Genomic DNA, 16,875 nt, shown 5'->3' with positions numbered 1-16,875 from the left:
AAACTTTAAGTGAAAAGTAGATACTTTTTGTGAAAGGAAAACCTCCAATTCAAGCCCTGCTACTGAATATGAATTTGGAATCATTTTAGAAAAGAAAACAAAACTTAACATCTGTTGAGTTTTTAAATGCAAGAAATACTGCTTTTTGACATAGTAACAAACTTGTAGTAATGACAAAAATTGCAGGAAAGGAGAACAAAGGTTGCAAGCATGTACAAAATATGGAAGCCTTCTAAAAAGGAGTTGTTTTCTTCCTAGGTTTTTTTTTTTATTTTGAGGTATTAGCCATGTTATGAAGACAAAGTGCTGAACAATACAGAGTAGTATTGCACTAATGATGCCTGTTCTCACCTGTCTCTTGTATGTTTCCAGCTGACTGCGTGCTGCATTGGCCTTCCTTAGCTCTTCCTCCAGGCTCACGGTATTTTGCATGTACATTGTATTCTTCTCTTCTAAAAGCTTCACTTGACGCCGCAAATCACCCAGGTCCTCCAATTTCTTTTTGTATGACTCTACCTGGCTTTCTAACTTGGCTACTTTATCAGAAGAATGCCTGAAGAGACAGATTTGTATCAAATTTGAACTCTGAAAACTAACAGAACTAACAGAATTTTAAATGCTTCTTCACTATTTGTTCTTACTGCAGTAAACATTCTGAGGCACCATGCGGAAAACAATAAGGCAATCATATCCTCCTAGTAAACTGTCTTTCTTTCCACAACTATTTATCAACTACAAGAGTTGCTGGAAGGTTCTTTTAGACCCTATCCCTCTTCCTAACACAACTTCCTTATCTGTTTCCAATTCTAACATAATAGCTAAAAATAACCTCACTCCCACCAATTTCCTTTCAATCCTAAATTGTCTTCTGTCCTAAATTTTATAAGGGTAAAGAAGAAAAGTTTCCGCCATCCAATCTGTTTTACTTATAACTAGGAATAAAATCATAAAGATTCCTCTGGCAAATTCTACTTGGTCTATACCAAGCAAAAACACCATAACAAAACAAAAGCACCATAACAATTTTGAAACTTGATTCCTTCTTAAAAAAAAAACCCAAAAAACCATTAAAAAACACCAGGCTTCAGCTTTTGAAAGTTTTAGCAATCCACCTGCTGCACTGCCAAGATTACAGTAGACCTCACCTCCCCCAACAACCTCTGCTATTACTGTTTCCAGTTTCATTTCAGAATGAACCAATTTACAGACCAAACTTCCTGTGAAATCCAGGAAATCTCCCAATGAATTAATGGGTCAGTTTATAGGACAAGGAGGCAGGCCAGCTCTGTTTAATCCTCAGTGAGGTACAGGGCCTCTCTCTTGTAACAAGGAATTGCTTTTTGAACCCATGCCACCATCCACACAGTTTACGCAGCCTGATGGGTTCGTTCCTTGTACTAATGACAGAAGGGATACAGACAGATAGCTTTGGTAGAAGGCTGCTGGTGAATCAGGAATAGGAGTAGTATATAAGCCTTGCTGGAGAGAATAGGTAATTACTCTTGAATAACCCATGGCAGTAGATGCCAATACTGAAGGAATATGCTCCATAGTGAAAAGGGCTTTCCCACCCTATAAACCCCTAGTATCATCAAATCATGACAACTTTTGTTGATAAATTCCAATGGGAATGAGAGCTGGAACAGATATTTTTCATATTAATATTACATGATAAACCAAAAGCACCACCCAAAGTCCAAGCAATGCAAACCCAGAAAAGGAAACAGCCTAGTTTTCTGATGAGAACAGATGCCCGGGACACAATGAAGGTGAATACTGCATACTCAAAGAGACCAGTGAGTGCCCTGTTATAACCATAAATTGGCACAGAACTACTAGGATTATTAATAGTTATTGATTAGATACAAAATAAACAACTATTTTACTAAAGCAGAATTGTGTGTCAGTCTGTGTACCTAAACTGGAGGATCCAAAGAATCTTGGCATTGGAAATGTTTAATATTAAATTATTTAAACGAAAGATAATGTTGATTAAGTACACAAATTATATAGATTAAAAGGTAGTAGTTAAAAGAGAGTTAATGGAACGAAATTTACCGGAGTACATCTATCTCATCTTTCAAAGACTGAGCCTCCTCTGCCAGTGTAGTAAGCTCTTCTGTTTGTTGTCTCAATTCCGCAATTTCCTTTTCTAGTTCTTCACAGCGTATTCGATAGTCATCTTTGGCAGCTTCTAATCTGTAGGAATGAAAAAAACCCCAGGAAATAATTTCTTACCCTGAGCAACAGTTACCTTTCCTCATCATCTTCTTTCTAAGAACCCATGAAATGGCCTCCTGCTGCAGTGAAGGAAAACAACAACCCAATGTGCCTATTCAAAATGTGATAGCAGATTGACTTTATCAATGCTCCCAATTTAGTATCAGTCTTTCTATTTGAAAATTCACAAGGAAACGTATGTTCTCAAAGACAAAACCTAAGGTTTCCTTCTACAGCAGTAGTTTTTCACAAGGGAAGCTTGAGAAATTTTCATCTTTTTTCATCTTTTGACATCCAGAGTTTTAACATAACATCTTTATTCTAAGATTCTGTTCAGCTCTCCAACTCATCTACCTCCAACAATAATGGCTTGATTGTTAGATGTTAGAAATCACAGAATCACAAGGTTGGAAGAGACCTTAAAGATCATCGAGTCCAACCCATGCCCTAACACCTCAACTAAACCATGCCACATCCAGTCTGTTTTTAAATACATCCAGGGGTGGTGACTCCACCACCTCCCCAGTTAGACAATTCCAGTACTTTATCACTCTTGCCATAAAAAACTTTTCCTAATATTCAGCCTTTATTTCCCCTGGCACAGCTTGAGACTGTGTCCTCTCCTCCTGTCAGTTGTTGCCTGGAGAAAGAGACTGACCCCCTCCTGCCTACAAACATCTTCCAAGAAATTGTGCAGAGTGATAAGGTCACGGTCTGAGTCTCCTCTCCACGATAAACAACCCCAGCTCCCTCAGCCGTTCCTCACAGGGCTCGTGTTCCAAGCCCCTCACCAGCCTCGTTGCCTCCTCTGGACTTTCTCAAACGTCTCAACGTCCTTCCTGAACTGAGGGGCCCAGAACTGGACACAGCACTCCAGGTGTGGCCTCACCAGTGCCCAGTACAGGGAGAGAATGACCTCCCTGCTCCTGCTGGCCACAACACTCCTGATCCAGGCCAGGATGCCATTGGTCTTCTTGGCCACCAGGGCACACTGCTGGCTCATGCTCAGTCGGCTGTCACTTGTACCCCCAGGCCCCTTCCTGTCAGGCCACTCTGTCCCCAGCCTGTGGCACTGCAGGGGGTTTTTGTGGCCATAGACTATAAATGCTATAGATCTCTCATGGAAGTGGCTTTAATATCTATTCCTAAAGAAGCAATGCATGCTCAGTACATCTGGACAACTGGACTATCTAGTTAGCAAGTAAAGAACTCTGACCAAAGTTGCTAAACTGCTTGCATACACTATCCATAGGTAAAGCTCTGGCAGTGAACAAAGGGACTAAGTAGTAGAAACTTTTTCAAAGTATTTTGAATGAATGGAAGAGGACACAAAATTGGGGTTGAATGTAATAAAGAGATGCTACAGGACAGCCTAAGGCCATGGAAAAATCCCTCTATGTGAGAGTGAGTAAGTTTTGCCCCCATAATTCCTCCTGTTCCTGTTATGCTAATCTAGCTAGAAAGTCCTTTGCTCTCTATGAATTATGGTTGGCTATGTTTTGCAGCAGAAATTTTAATATTCCTAATCGCCCTTCCCTTCTGAATCCTTCCCTTAAACTCCTCCCCTTATCCAAGTTTACACACGCCCCTGGTCAGACCCTAGACCCAGGGATAGTGAATGCATTAACCCTCTCTGAACTCCCCCTAGTTCACTCCATATACCCTGTGCAGTTTAGTGTTTGCTGTTTTGGTACTACTAAAGCTTTCAGTTTCAGACAACTGGGCTAGAGTCTGTCTTTCTGCTCCAAGACACCAAATCACGTGAAACCACCGGTCTCAACACGTGGGCTGAGACCAGTGGTAGGCTTCCACACAAACCAGAACATGAAGTCCTACTGTGATTTTGCTCTGAAATTAGAAAAAAAAAAAATCCAGGATAGGAGATAAGTAAGGGCATGAGGGAAAGAAAAAGTCAAAGAATCCAAAAACAATACACAAGAATGGAGACAAAAGAAAATCTTTAAGTCATCCAAAACAGAAGCAATCAAGATTTGGATTACGAAAAACCAGAACAGTCAAAGCACAAGGATGCACTAGGAGGTAAAATGATGTACTGCACTAGGCACCAGCTAAGCTGTACATATGTCCTGCTTAATCAGGCAGAACTGGAAGCAACACATACAAATTGGCATTAGAAGACAGGGGAAAGAGGTAAAGGAGGCCAGGAATGAGTCAGTCTTACATATGAAAATGACTTCAAAAGACTTTCTGAACCTGGAATTACAGTAACAAGCAGTACAGATATTGAACAGAGGGATAAAATCTGTTCATACAGTAATTGATACCAGACTCAGGTAGGAATCACTGCAGAGCATGGAGAGAGGACATTGTAATTATTTTATTCCTTTACATGGTAGACATCTAAAAAGAGGAAAACCAGGCACTAGTCGTGAAAGAGAAGCACTGAATGTTTTTCAAGGGAACTGATGGGAAATATGTCAGAATAAGCAAGAAAGGAGGCTTAGCAAGAGGAATTGCAAAAACGGCAAAACAGACAAAAAAAGAAAAGTAACATGGCATATATATTGTAAGAATTGGAAAAAGGCAATGAGAAGAATACAGCAAAAGAAAAACTGGCAGTGTAAAGAAAGAAATAATGTGATTTCACACAAAAAAAGGAGAAGGAAAGTATGACAAAGAGAATGAAAAGGTTACAGTGAAGTGAACCAGCTTTCTTCAGTGGAATTAGGCTTACACAGCCTGAAAGCAACAATCAAGAGGACCAGGAAGGATGTTCAAAGAGGAGCCGTATTTTCACACACTGGGGAAATGTAAATAAAGTGCACAACTCATACATGGATAATCTCTATCTTTCATCATCTCTGAAATTTGTTTTCAAATTCAGAGAGGGACATATTTTGCTATGTATATAATGCCACCAGCAGTACAGCCTGTAGCAAACTTTCATCTAGGAATTAGCAGACCTTCAAAATACAGTTAGAATAATTTGCATATAGAAAAGCATGCTACTTTTAATTCTCCCTGACTTTGCAAGACATGGGTGAAGTAACAGCACACAAGCAATTCAAAGTAACTCACGAGAGAGTGATGTAAAAAGCACTTCAGCATTAAGAAACTGTGCTTTTTTTAATGCTGAATCTTGTAAAGAGCAAAATTATAATGTATGTATCACTTTAAAAACTGTACTACTGTGGTTATGCACCATCCATTATACTAATTCATATTTGCAGCAGAAACAGAAGTGTCTGAGTCACCACTATTTCCAGATACAAACAAACAACCCAACCAAATGTAGTTCTTCTACCTGAATGTTTCCTCTTGGAGCTGTTCTAGCTGTGTCTGCAGCTGCAGGTGTCTACGACCTGCAGGACTGTTGGGATCTTCAATAGAATCAGATTGATTTAAACGTTCCATCAGAATCTGGTTCTCGGCAAGCAGGCTGCTCTTCTCCTCTTGGAGGGCTGCAACCTGTTATAATAAAAGTATGAACAGAAATAATTAACATACCCAGATACAAAAAGCAGAATTTTTTCATAATCCTAATGAAGTATCAACAGAGCCCACAAACAGAAACACAAAGGCTTCACTAATCACATTTCACAAGTACACTCTGTGTCATTTAATAGATATTCAATTACTATGTGATGTAACCAACATACTGCAACATTAGGGACATAGTTCCAACTCAAGAAACATAATAGTTCTTCTACATATGTCACACAAGCACTTAAAAAAAAGTCTGTTAAGGCAGAAGGTAACTTCATTGTAGTAAAATCTTCATACTTTGCCTACAAATAGAACTAGCTCTCCACAGTATAGGCCATCTGCAAGCAGGACTGAAAGAAGAACACAATCCCGAAGATGGCTCAGTTTCCACTAACACAATGAAAACAGGTGGTAGTGCAAAGAACCCAAAGTTCTCCAAGACCTGACACGTGGGTTCATATACTAACCATGGCAAGCAAAGATCAGCTTTATTAATTCCAACAGTTACTGAACTACAAGAAACCTGAATTAGTATTTCAAAGTAGGGTTGCAATAGCAATACCTTTCAGGGCTCCCCCTTCACATTTCTCATGTCTTCCAGATGAGTATTGATTTACATACAGTAAGGCTTAGTCTAAATCTGTACACTTTTAATGGTCTACAGCAACTTCTGACTGGGATTTAACTATTAACTGGAACTATTACAGCAGCAGAACTTGTATTAGCTCTCTATGGCAAAAGTTTTACCACACAGCTCAAACCCTTCCTAACTGAATGAAAAGAAATTTTGCTAGTATGAATCATAATACTGACAACACGGAAACACGATAAGAAAACAATGACATTCATTCTGCTAGCACAAGCGAAAAACAAAACAACTACTGTGCCATTTTCAACCCCCTTCTAAAAATGTTTCAATATGCTAGTACTTATTGTCAGCCACCTCGAAGTTACCATGTCTTTTCTCCACATCAAAATTGATATGGACTCTATAGCAAACTTACCTGCATATCTAACTCATGGCATCTCTGGGCAATTTCTTCTTTTGTTGCAAGGGCTTCATTTAATTCTTCTGTAGTTTTCTTCAGCTACCATAAACAAGAAATGTTTACATTTTCATCATTCTCTGTAATTTAAAAATATTCTGAACTACGTGGCTGTAAAACTATTTTTACATTTAGGTAATATATTAATTTTCTGAAAAACTGAGCAATTCTTACATAAAGAAAAAAAAGAAGCAGATGTGAATACTGTTTAGTTTGCATATCAGTAAAAAGTAAATGTACCTAAAAGTAGTATTTGCTCTTAGATTAGAATTATCACATCTACTCTATAAATTGAGTCAAAAACTCCAGGAGAAATTAGGTCTGAAGAACTCACCAGATCTCTATACTGAAAAGAACTGTCAATACCACTTTTCTTTACAGACACGAAGAGTGTATAATTTCAATTCTCAATCTATGTTTGAAATACAGAAAGGACTGGAAGGTGGGATACAGGGAATGGACAATTAGGGTAAAATCCCTCTACTCTGGGAGCTACTTCTAGTGCACAACAGGAACAAAACTAATATGTGACAGAGAAGCCTACTCTTGTAAAAAAGGACACGGAACCTTATAAGTACTGGGGAATATTCCAATGCTTCCCTTCAAAGGCTTAATGCTTAAAGATATGCATCTCACTGGCTTGCAAATGAAGGCAGTTAGGATAACAGAAAACATAGCTACAAGAAAACTGGTCTGATAAAATAGGTTCATGTACGCTGTGTATATAGATACAGATATATATGTACTATTATATATGATGAGTTTAAATGCTTTCTCAAACAACATCATCATACCTTGCATTCGCAAGTTTATTTCTAATGGACCTGTTTACATACAACTAATTTATTTCATCTGCAATAATTTACATATTTCTGTAGAGAAAGCATAATGGACAAATACAGTGAGAACCACTGTACTACTCTTCTTCTCAATTAGAAAAAAAAAATCTGAGGAAACATGACAGCATTAGTATGAGGATAAGCTAGTGGGAAAAAAAAAAAAAGGTTTGTCTATTTTTAAATATATCACACCAGGAAGGTGTATAAAAGTAAGAAGTAACAAGTATTTAAAAACTTCTTTTCTATTTTGCAGCAGTTCCAGGATTCCCATAGAAGCAGTCTTTTGGGGTTTTTTTTAACAGACTTTGGAAGTAGGAACTCATATAAAAACATTTATTCAAACCGTACACCTTTTTGACCTCCCTTTCTTTCTCCATGACTAAAGATTTGTATCAATCTGCTGTTCTGCTTTTTTATGTCATACAGATAGACTGGTTTTTCAAACCAACTAGTCTACATCCTTTAAATACACAATAGGAGCTCAATAAAATATAAACTCAATTTATAAAGCTGAAGTACTTGAAATACTAAAATTAAGGTTTTTACTTCTTATTTTACTTTTCCACAACACCCTTTAATGAATAAAGGAAAAAAAAAGACTGAGTTCTTAATATGGCCACTGACATGCTATAATTGAAGTAAAAGAAACATCTAGTCTTAGATACCTGCCGATCAAGGTCAACGTAAGCATCATTTCCAACAGAGACTGGAGATTCTTTACTCATCAACTGCAATTAGATTACACTGGATTAGAAAAAGCAAAAATTTACTTTTACATTAAAATCTAAGTTTCAATGAAATACCAAGCTGATTTTCACTTTTGGGAGCTTTAATCTGAATTAACGTTAAAGTTTTTAACTTCATTTTTATATATGACATATTCAGAAACAAGAATGAGAAAATATCTTCATAATTATTTAGAGCGCTATAAAAAAAAACTTACATCATCTCTTTTTCTTTTGACAATGCACATTCTTTGTCTATGATAAGCCTACAGAACATCCCACTAAAGACTTTACTGCAGTGGCATTGGAATGACAGTAGATATCAGCACACCATCCAAGACCTATCTTTAATTTTTCTCTGCTAGTGAGAGGCTTTTTCATAGTTCCATTACCTGGATATTAACATAAATTTATTTCTTTATTTCACACAACTCCAGGACATATCTTTCTCAACTACTAGTGCAAAACAAAGATGATCAAAATTCTGTTCTGGAGTTGCCTGTAATTTTCAACCTTAAGAAGTAATTCAGTAGAGTGCACTCCTGAAATGAGTATTACAATTCCTTGTGTACTACTTCAGTGCAGGAATAACTGATAGTGGTTTCCTCACAGAACATTCAAAAAAACAACGCAACAAAACAAATCAAAAACAACTCCAGCCAAACCCTCAATACAAACCCTCAAATTAAATCCTACAAAACTGATCGAGGTACTGATCAAAAGAAAGAAAAAAGCTGCTAAGTAAGTTTTGATAGTAACCTAATGATCAGCTGCAGCTGGGTAAAAGTAAAAAGTGAAATCAAATGTAGCGAAAGTCGTAGCGCAGCAACCTCCTCCCACACAGCTCAAGCAAACATAGGAAGGGAATATTCTTACTAAAAGTTGTAAGACAAAAACAGGAACAGTCTCACAAATGAGAAATACACTGTAACCGATTCAAAAGGCGTCCTTACAGAAGGGCACTGATGGTTTCTGTCCAAACACAAAATATTCTAAGAGCTCTCCATTGACACGATTCATGAAAGTTACAATTAAAAAGGCCCTATCCCAACCAAAATCAGGACAAGATTTCTGCATGGAATCCCCTCTCTAGCCTGGTAACTCTCTCCAGAGACAGTACTTCCTTTATTCTTTCCAGAAATCAATGCTTTTGCACTGTTTTCCTTAGCAAGGTCTTTTGGGATACACTGCACAAAGCCTTCACTTTTCAATCCTGTCTGTTTATACCACCATGTACAAGTGAAAAATCTGTTTGACATTTACATCATTCAAATACATAAACTTACATTTCTTTCACTTTCCCCATTTCCTTAACTGGGACTCACCTGCATAATTTAGATTAATCTATCTCCCCTCAGCAGTCCTCCTCAGACCTTGATAATATTTCCATATTTCTTCTATTTTCCACTACATCTTTACAATGACAAACTACAAAGAAGCATTACATCAAGCCCACATTCTATGCAACAATTAGAAAGTCTCTAGCATCCAGAGCTGTCTCCTAAAAAATGAAGTCTCATCTTTTTCATTACCAAATATAATGGAATTACAAACTTGTTTTCAATTTAGGACCCTGTTTTCTAAGCTGATTATAATTTAAACAAAACTTCCCAGTCTCTCCCTGCTCTGTGATATTCATACACACTTTGAATCCTAAATTTCACCAGCTTTTCCAGATGACTAACAGGGATATTCCATATTAGCCAAACACTGAACTCTTCTCTATATTTTATATTCTACAATGCTGTGCACAAACACATTTCAGACACATGTACTCACACATGGACACAAGTAAATGCCACTGCTAAGTCAGCACTTGCCAACAGGCAGGTCCCAGGCTGCATGCAGCCTGCAAGGGTGTACAACATATCCCTAACAGCCACCACCCCTTTCTGGCCCTCACACAAATTCCTCTTTGAAAAACCAGCTCAACAGGCCTGTCCAAGACTTCAAGGAATACAGGTGACCACACAACCCACCAGAGGCCACTGTGGTGTCACTGCTTTCTGTGACTTGACGTAACGCAGGCCATGGCTAATAATGTAATCCTTATTTTCTTCAGCAAGTTTTGCCATCTCTCCCAAAACATCCTGTCCTTGAGAACCCTTACCAGAAATGTCCAGGCATGGACGCTTCCTGGAGTAGTAGTAGGATTAGGTACTGGAGATACATAGTCTGGGTGTATCGTGAATGCACGCTGCATATATGAATTTCACTCCTTGGGATACGTTAAGAACGTCATGGGGAAATGTGAACAAGGCACCAAGGCCAAGAGCACAGATGTATGTGCAGATAGATGTATCTCACATGACTCAGTGCAATAGAAAGCACCTTGTAATTGGATGGTCTGTGGTCTGTATAGTGGAAAAGTTCAATATGAAATTTAAGGGAGTTTTGTGTCCAGCACTACAATCAGACAAAGAACAAGAATGAGATTGCCAGATAACTCAAAAGGAACACAGGAATCCAGCTTGTGATCATCAGTTACCAGTAAAACAATTTGAACAAGTGGGATGTAAAGGTAGAATTATCATGGTAAAGGAGTGCTTCCATCTCTTCCCTATACCTCTCCCCACATACTGTAAATATGTAAAGAGTTCATGCAAGAAAATACCTTGACCATGCTCTGCTTCAGGATTACAAAGGATTTATCTGTACAAAGCTTCTCCCCACTGAGAAACAGAAACTTTATCATAAATAGTACAGCCAATAGAGCAAACAACTCCACCCACCTTCCCAGACTTCTCTCAGTCAGATTTTTCTTAAAATTTCAAAGAAACTTTCACTTATAAGATTCCATAAATACAGGTATATCAATTTGAAACACACACTATACCTTGCATCCACCTAAAAAATGAAAGATAAGAGGCTCACCTAGTTTTCCCTATTCTTGACTTTGTTTCCGGTCAATCAGCATTCTCTGATATTACTGAAACTTACAGTTAAAAAATGCTCATTTAATTCATTACCTGCTCAATGGCACATCAGCTCTTTCTGCATTATTTATTAATAATCTTACAATACTTGTAGGTTGCTAATAATTCTTAAAGCTAATTTCCATATATCTATATATTTCCTTTACTTAAAAGCTCAAAGTCAGAAAAAATTAATGAAATATTGATGTCACAGGTTTTCCACATGCAACCTTGAAGCATGATATTACAGTATGTGGTCTTGAGAGGTGTGGATCAATGGCAATACTTTTGAGTTTAGAGGGGCAAACTTTATTTCATTTGTATTTCAAATGAGTCAAGAGAATAAAAAGCAGAAGGAAGTGGCCTTCTCGTTTTCCCTTCACAGCTGTAAGTTTTCTTCAGGACCAGACTACAAAGAGAATAAAGGTTCACCTTCACAATTTTGCAGCACTGGAACTGGCTTTCATTTCCAAACCCATCATTTAGTGTAAGTATAGTATAATCACCTATTTTCACATACAACTTTAATGGAGGATGATGTGCAGAGATTATAAAAATCAGACTTAATAATGTGCTTGCAAATACAAGCACTTGCACTAGGCTTCTACTTGAGAAAGAAAAGCCTGCTTAAGAGCTTCCCAGAGTGAAATAAACTAGAAATTAGCATTTACAGGCTGTTTTTTTTCTGGTTTATTTTGCATAGAGGTCAGTCTGAATTTTAAATGGTGCATTTAAACACGGACAGCATGCCAATTCTTACAGTTATTTGTGTCGTTTTATAAGAAGCAGCTGTCACTCCCAGTTAATCCTTTACATCTATTATTTTTCATGCTCATAGCTTTGGTATGATATCTTACATAACACTTGTAGGTCTGCTAATCCTATATTATTAAAACCTTCACTTTTTAACCGCTTTCACTGTAAAATGTGAACAAGCTGTGTTGTCATGGATACATGAAGATTAGGGAAGGGGTGAAACTATCACAAAACCTGCATGAATTACCTGAATTATGAAAGCTTTTGTCCCCTACACAGGATTTTGCAAACACAGTTGCTCTATTTAGTTGATGATTTTGAAATCCAAAACACTTGCTTTATCTGAAATGCTTTTTATACAGTTAGTAATACTGTATAAGCTCACTTAAGTGCCCACAAAGCAATGTCAAAACCTAGCTTCCATACTCAAGTTCTTTTTCTTAGAACATCTTTTTATCAGTCTTTCAAAGTCATGGCTATGTTTGACACTCTATATCCTTTAAGGCTGCAGGACTTTCTTCTTCCTCCAATTGATACTCAGTCTACCTCCAGTCTATCTGTTGATAGACCCAATAAAATACTTTTATATAATTTCCAAACTATTAAAAAAGTAATTTTACTTTTGACAAGATAAATCTTTAAACAACCAGGAACAAATAGAGGAGGGAAAACCCCCACAAAGCCAAGAAATGGAAATAACATCATTGATGTTACCCCAGACAGTAAGCACCTTTTCCTACTCCCTCCTTGGGGGAAAAGGGGGGGTGGGAAAGGGGGGGGGGGGTGGGAAATAAATAACAGGGGAAATAATTTCTGTAAGAAAATATTTTGGGCCTTTAAAAAACCTGAAAGCCATGAAATAAAGAAACTGTTACATTACATATACTGATGGATTCAATCTTGTATCTTGTGCACGACTTCCATTTTGATACCTACATCTGAAGATTAGCATCTCAGATTCTAAGTGGTGACAACACACCAGATCAATATGACTACAGTTAAAAACTAACAGAAAATCACTGTTTCATTTATAAAACCTTTATGAAGCACAAAGCATATTTTAAACATTTAAATAAGTGAAGAAAACAAATTATGAAGAACCACAGGTTAATAAAAAATTAAAGAACTGAGTAAATTTAGCATGTAGAATGCTACTTCTTCGACTGAAAAATCAGCTTTTCCATAAAAAAAATTAAGAGAGCTTGTTCTACTGTGCCTCATGACATACTTTCATGAGTAAGATGATTTACAATAACCAAAGAAGCATCAAAAAAATTCGTACATGCTCAGCTGAAACAGAAAATTGAATTACATAACACATCAGTAAAGCTTAAAGAGATCTTCTGACATACCTAATTTTGAAGACTACGTGCAATGTCAAATGCTTTGAAATGTTTGGATTAGGTGACATACCAACTTTTCAAATATGCATATATAGCTAATTTCCTACATACTGCTTTTTCTAAGTCACTTGAACTCTAAGAGCTACTATGAGTCTAAGAAATAGAAAAACCTCCTTACAAAATACCATGAAGTCTCCCCCCTTTAAAGACTTCCCATATCAATCTGTGCTGGCTATGATCTAACCTCCAGAATAACCTTCTCCATAATTTTGCCAGGCTCTGAAGTGAGACAGGCCTATAACTGACAGCATCCTCCTTTCTCAAAAACTGGAATAGTATTTGCTAGTTTCCAGCTGACTGGGACCTCTCCAAACTCCAAGCCCATTGAAAAATAATGGAGAGAGGCCTTACTCTCAAAGTCTGACACTTTTCTGCGTCTTTATTAAGCACTTGAGATTCTCCTTATTTGGTCCTGAAATGCCTCCCATTTCTAAGCAGCTTAGAAAGTAGCATTAAAATCACTCAGAACTGTGCCAGTAGCTGAAGAGCAAGGTTTTCAATTAACTGAATTTTAAAAATCTGTTCCAGAAGAACATACCCTCACCTTGTGATTTCTTCCTACTTCTATTCATCATCTCAGAGAAAGGGCACAAGCACTGAACACATTCAAAGTTTACTCATCAAATGCCGAAAATTGTGGGCTGCTTCAAGTCTAGCTATTTTATCAAATAAAGGAAACTTTTATAAAAATCGAATGGATTTTCAGCACAAAGAAGGAAGATAAAAGAATGTTTTCTATTTCAAGGTGGTGCAGAAGACAGTGATGTTGCAATTTGGGTTTAATAAAAAACACTAGAAAAATCCACCAGAACACTGTATATTACAGTTACAAAACTTACAAGAAAGTAAAATATGCCAAAACTCCAGCAAACTGGTGCTTGGTAGTGCTTGCAAATTACTGGAAGATGATTTAGACAATGATTCTTTTCACGCTCATTTCAAAAGTCCTCTCTGCTATGTTACAGACAGCAGTCCACACATAGACAACTGAATGTATGACTGCATGGATACAGCACTGGTCAAAGTAATGACTGTGGACAGATCCCCTTCTAGGCTCACAGATACTTCTTTCTCTATTCAGACATTACAGAGATGAGAAACTGCTCTAAAGCTCAATGTGCAATTTAGTTTCTCTTGTTCAGGTTCAGAAGAAACTAGATTACTAATGGTTTCCTGCCCTTCCTAGGTAGTGGCCAGCCCTGTGGTAAATATCTATAGAGTGGCATTTATCCTCTAAGCACTTCGGACTTCTTGTAACTTAAAGGGGGACTTCGGTGGCTAACACTGTGGTTTTTCATTCACCACAGAAGAGCACTTCTACAAAATGCACTGCAGTATACTCACTGACTTTTAAAAACATACCAGCCTATTGTATTATTCATATATGCTCATTTTACATACCATTACCCCATTCATAGCACTACAGCTGACAAAACAACACTGTTACCCAATTCTTCTTTTTTAGTTGCCTACTCAACATTAAAAAAATTAACAGTTTATGAAATTTTGCGGCTTCAATGTACAAATCTTGACAAAATTGTACAGCAATTGGTTATCCATATAAAATCAATCTAGTGCACTTCAGGATTCACAGGGTAGGAAAAGAAAAGGAAAGGGAACCAAGTATCAAAAATATCTAGAAGTTTCAGTCTTCTAGATTTAAAGAAAAGTGGGACATTCAACCAGAGTTCCTTGACATAAAGCAAGATTTTTCTAATGAAAACTAAGAAATTTTTCAACGTAAAAAGGCAAAATCTATGCCCCTTATTTTCTTTACTTCCAACTAATTTTTTCCTAAGTGCGAAAAAGCATACTACTGTAAAATAATGTAAGACTGAGCTTTTTCACACTACGGGTATCCCAGCATACCTCCTGAATGGCTGTCATGACAACATGTTGAACTGATTCTTCCATCATCATTATGGTCTGGATGTATTCTGAAAATAAAAGCATTCTGAAATGTCAATGTTGAAACTCAAGTCACAGAAGGTAAGATCAGAAGCTGCATCCTTCCTGCAAAATGATTAGATGCCACAGATGACACTGAAATGTATAATCACCAGTCAAGTTCCACCCCAACAAATTTCACAATATCACAAACCTGTTCAGACACAAATCCAGGCTTATTTGAACTCTACAAAAACGAAAAAAGTACATGATTAACTTTTTTCTTCCCCTGTCATCTCACTTCTGAAATAACTACTTTTATCCTTTTCTCACTTTGTTCCCGAACTGTTCAGGCTCTTGAAGTACATGATCCATGCATAGATAAGTTATCCTTTTCTCTAAGTGTAACAGTAACAGCCTGCCTTCTACAGCATCCTCATTTCAAAGCATTTTCATGTTCATTTTTGGTGTCTGTTCTTATTTCTCTACTACATCACAAATTAAGACCCCTCCACTTTTTAAGTTCTCAGGTACGTGTACATGTGAGCTACACAAGAGGTACCTTGTAAGATGATACAGGAGATCAGAAGAACAAATTCTGACATTTAGACTAAGTCAAGGAGTAAACGACTTGCCCAGTATAATACGGTTTCCAGTCAAACATCACCTTTACTCTTTTAAAAGATATCATTAAGAGAAAGATGCTGGGAAAAAGTCACCTTCAAGTGGGTAATTTGCTCATGCTGAATCTCACTCAAAGTACATGAAATTAGAGTATTCTGGTATTTCAAATGTGCATTTTTAATGTCCAGACTGAAAGAGCAAGGGTGACACAGATAAGATATACTTCCCACTTGAAAATGACGAATAGTCACCAAAAGGAAGATAATTTTATATAAAACAGAGATGACCGGAGGATCAATAAACCACAGTTATTTATGTACTTGTGAAAGAACATTACTTCTGTTTTAATTACTAGAATAGCCAGACCACTTCCTGCTTAAGAGAATAGAAGTAATTTCAGAAGGAGAAACTCAAGTGATTTAGTCACCTAAGAAAATTGGAAAGGAGAAACTAGCTGTGAAGTTAAGATGCACCAAGCAAGAGGAAGACAAAAGGCCTGAAATCTTGGCAGCCATCAAACCCAAAATGAGCTAAATCTGGAAGACACTCTTATTTGATGCAACTCCAACAAAATACGGTAAAAAACAGTCTATTTTTTTTCACATCTATTTTTTCCCACATATGACTATGTTTCCTTTTTTAAGTACTTAGAATAAATGTTTGTTTTTGCTGTTACCTTCATCAGGCTCTACTTAAGTGTAATTTAAGGTAATGGGGTAACAATAAAGAGCCTGCAACCAAGGCAAGTTTAGAACATGAGATGTAGCACATTTTAAAAAATACCTCCATTGCTCATCACATCCTCTCTGGCATCTTCAAGAAAGGTGGATGGTTCTCTACTGTATTTGTGCAGAATTACAGTCAGTGCCACAGGAGAGGCAGGAGTCTTCTTCAAGGACTGCTGAAGTGTGATTCAACTGTCTGACAATTGGCCTGAATTGATTTTTTGGATGACCTTATTGTGCTCCATCTTCAGCTGGGGCCCAGAAGGGCATGGTAACCAGAATTACTTC

At 37.2% G+C, this 16,875-nt stretch overlaps 1 protein-coding gene and 1 long non-coding RNA gene across 6 annotated transcripts in view; both read right to left on the bottom strand.

Annotated features, from left to right (window-relative positions):
• The window catches only part of HOOK3 (hook microtubule tethering protein 3), an 87,133-nt gene that overhangs the window by 35,975 nt on the left and 34,283 nt on the right, over positions 1–16,875 (bottom strand). For all 5 annotated transcript variants that reach the window (XM_086868178.1, XM_086868179.1, XM_086868181.1 and 2 more), the window contains exons 6-11: positions 15,221–15,288; positions 8,218–8,280; positions 6,672–6,755; positions 5,486–5,649; positions 2,059–2,199; positions 352–553 (exon numbers count right to left, since the gene is read on the bottom strand). In XM_086868178.1, the coding sequence (XP_086724304.1) occupies positions 352–553; positions 2,059–2,199; positions 5,486–5,649; positions 6,672–6,755; positions 8,218–8,280; positions 15,221–15,288 (722 nt within the window). The remainder of the gene's footprint in view (positions 1–351; positions 554–2,058; positions 2,200–5,485; positions 5,650–6,671; positions 6,756–8,217; positions 8,281–15,220; positions 15,289–16,875) is intronic.
• LOC147648361 (uncharacterized) lies at positions 9,669–10,241 on the bottom strand. The gene is made up of 2 exons (XR_015280602.1): positions 10,057–10,241; positions 9,669–9,705 (listed from the first exon to the last, which is right to left on the bottom strand). It is a non-coding gene; the product is annotated as an uncharacterized LOC147648361 (long non-coding RNA).

The sequence above is a fragment of the Cyanistes caeruleus genome, chromosome Z (assembly GCF_971803275.1).
Source record: "Cyanistes caeruleus chromosome Z, bCyaCae1.hap1.1, whole genome shotgun sequence".
Taxonomy (NCBI): Eukaryota; Metazoa; Chordata; class Aves; order Passeriformes; family Paridae; genus Cyanistes; species Cyanistes caeruleus.
The sequence above is the reverse complement of the archived record's forward strand: the minus strand, read 5'-3'. Positions and strand labels throughout refer to the sequence as shown.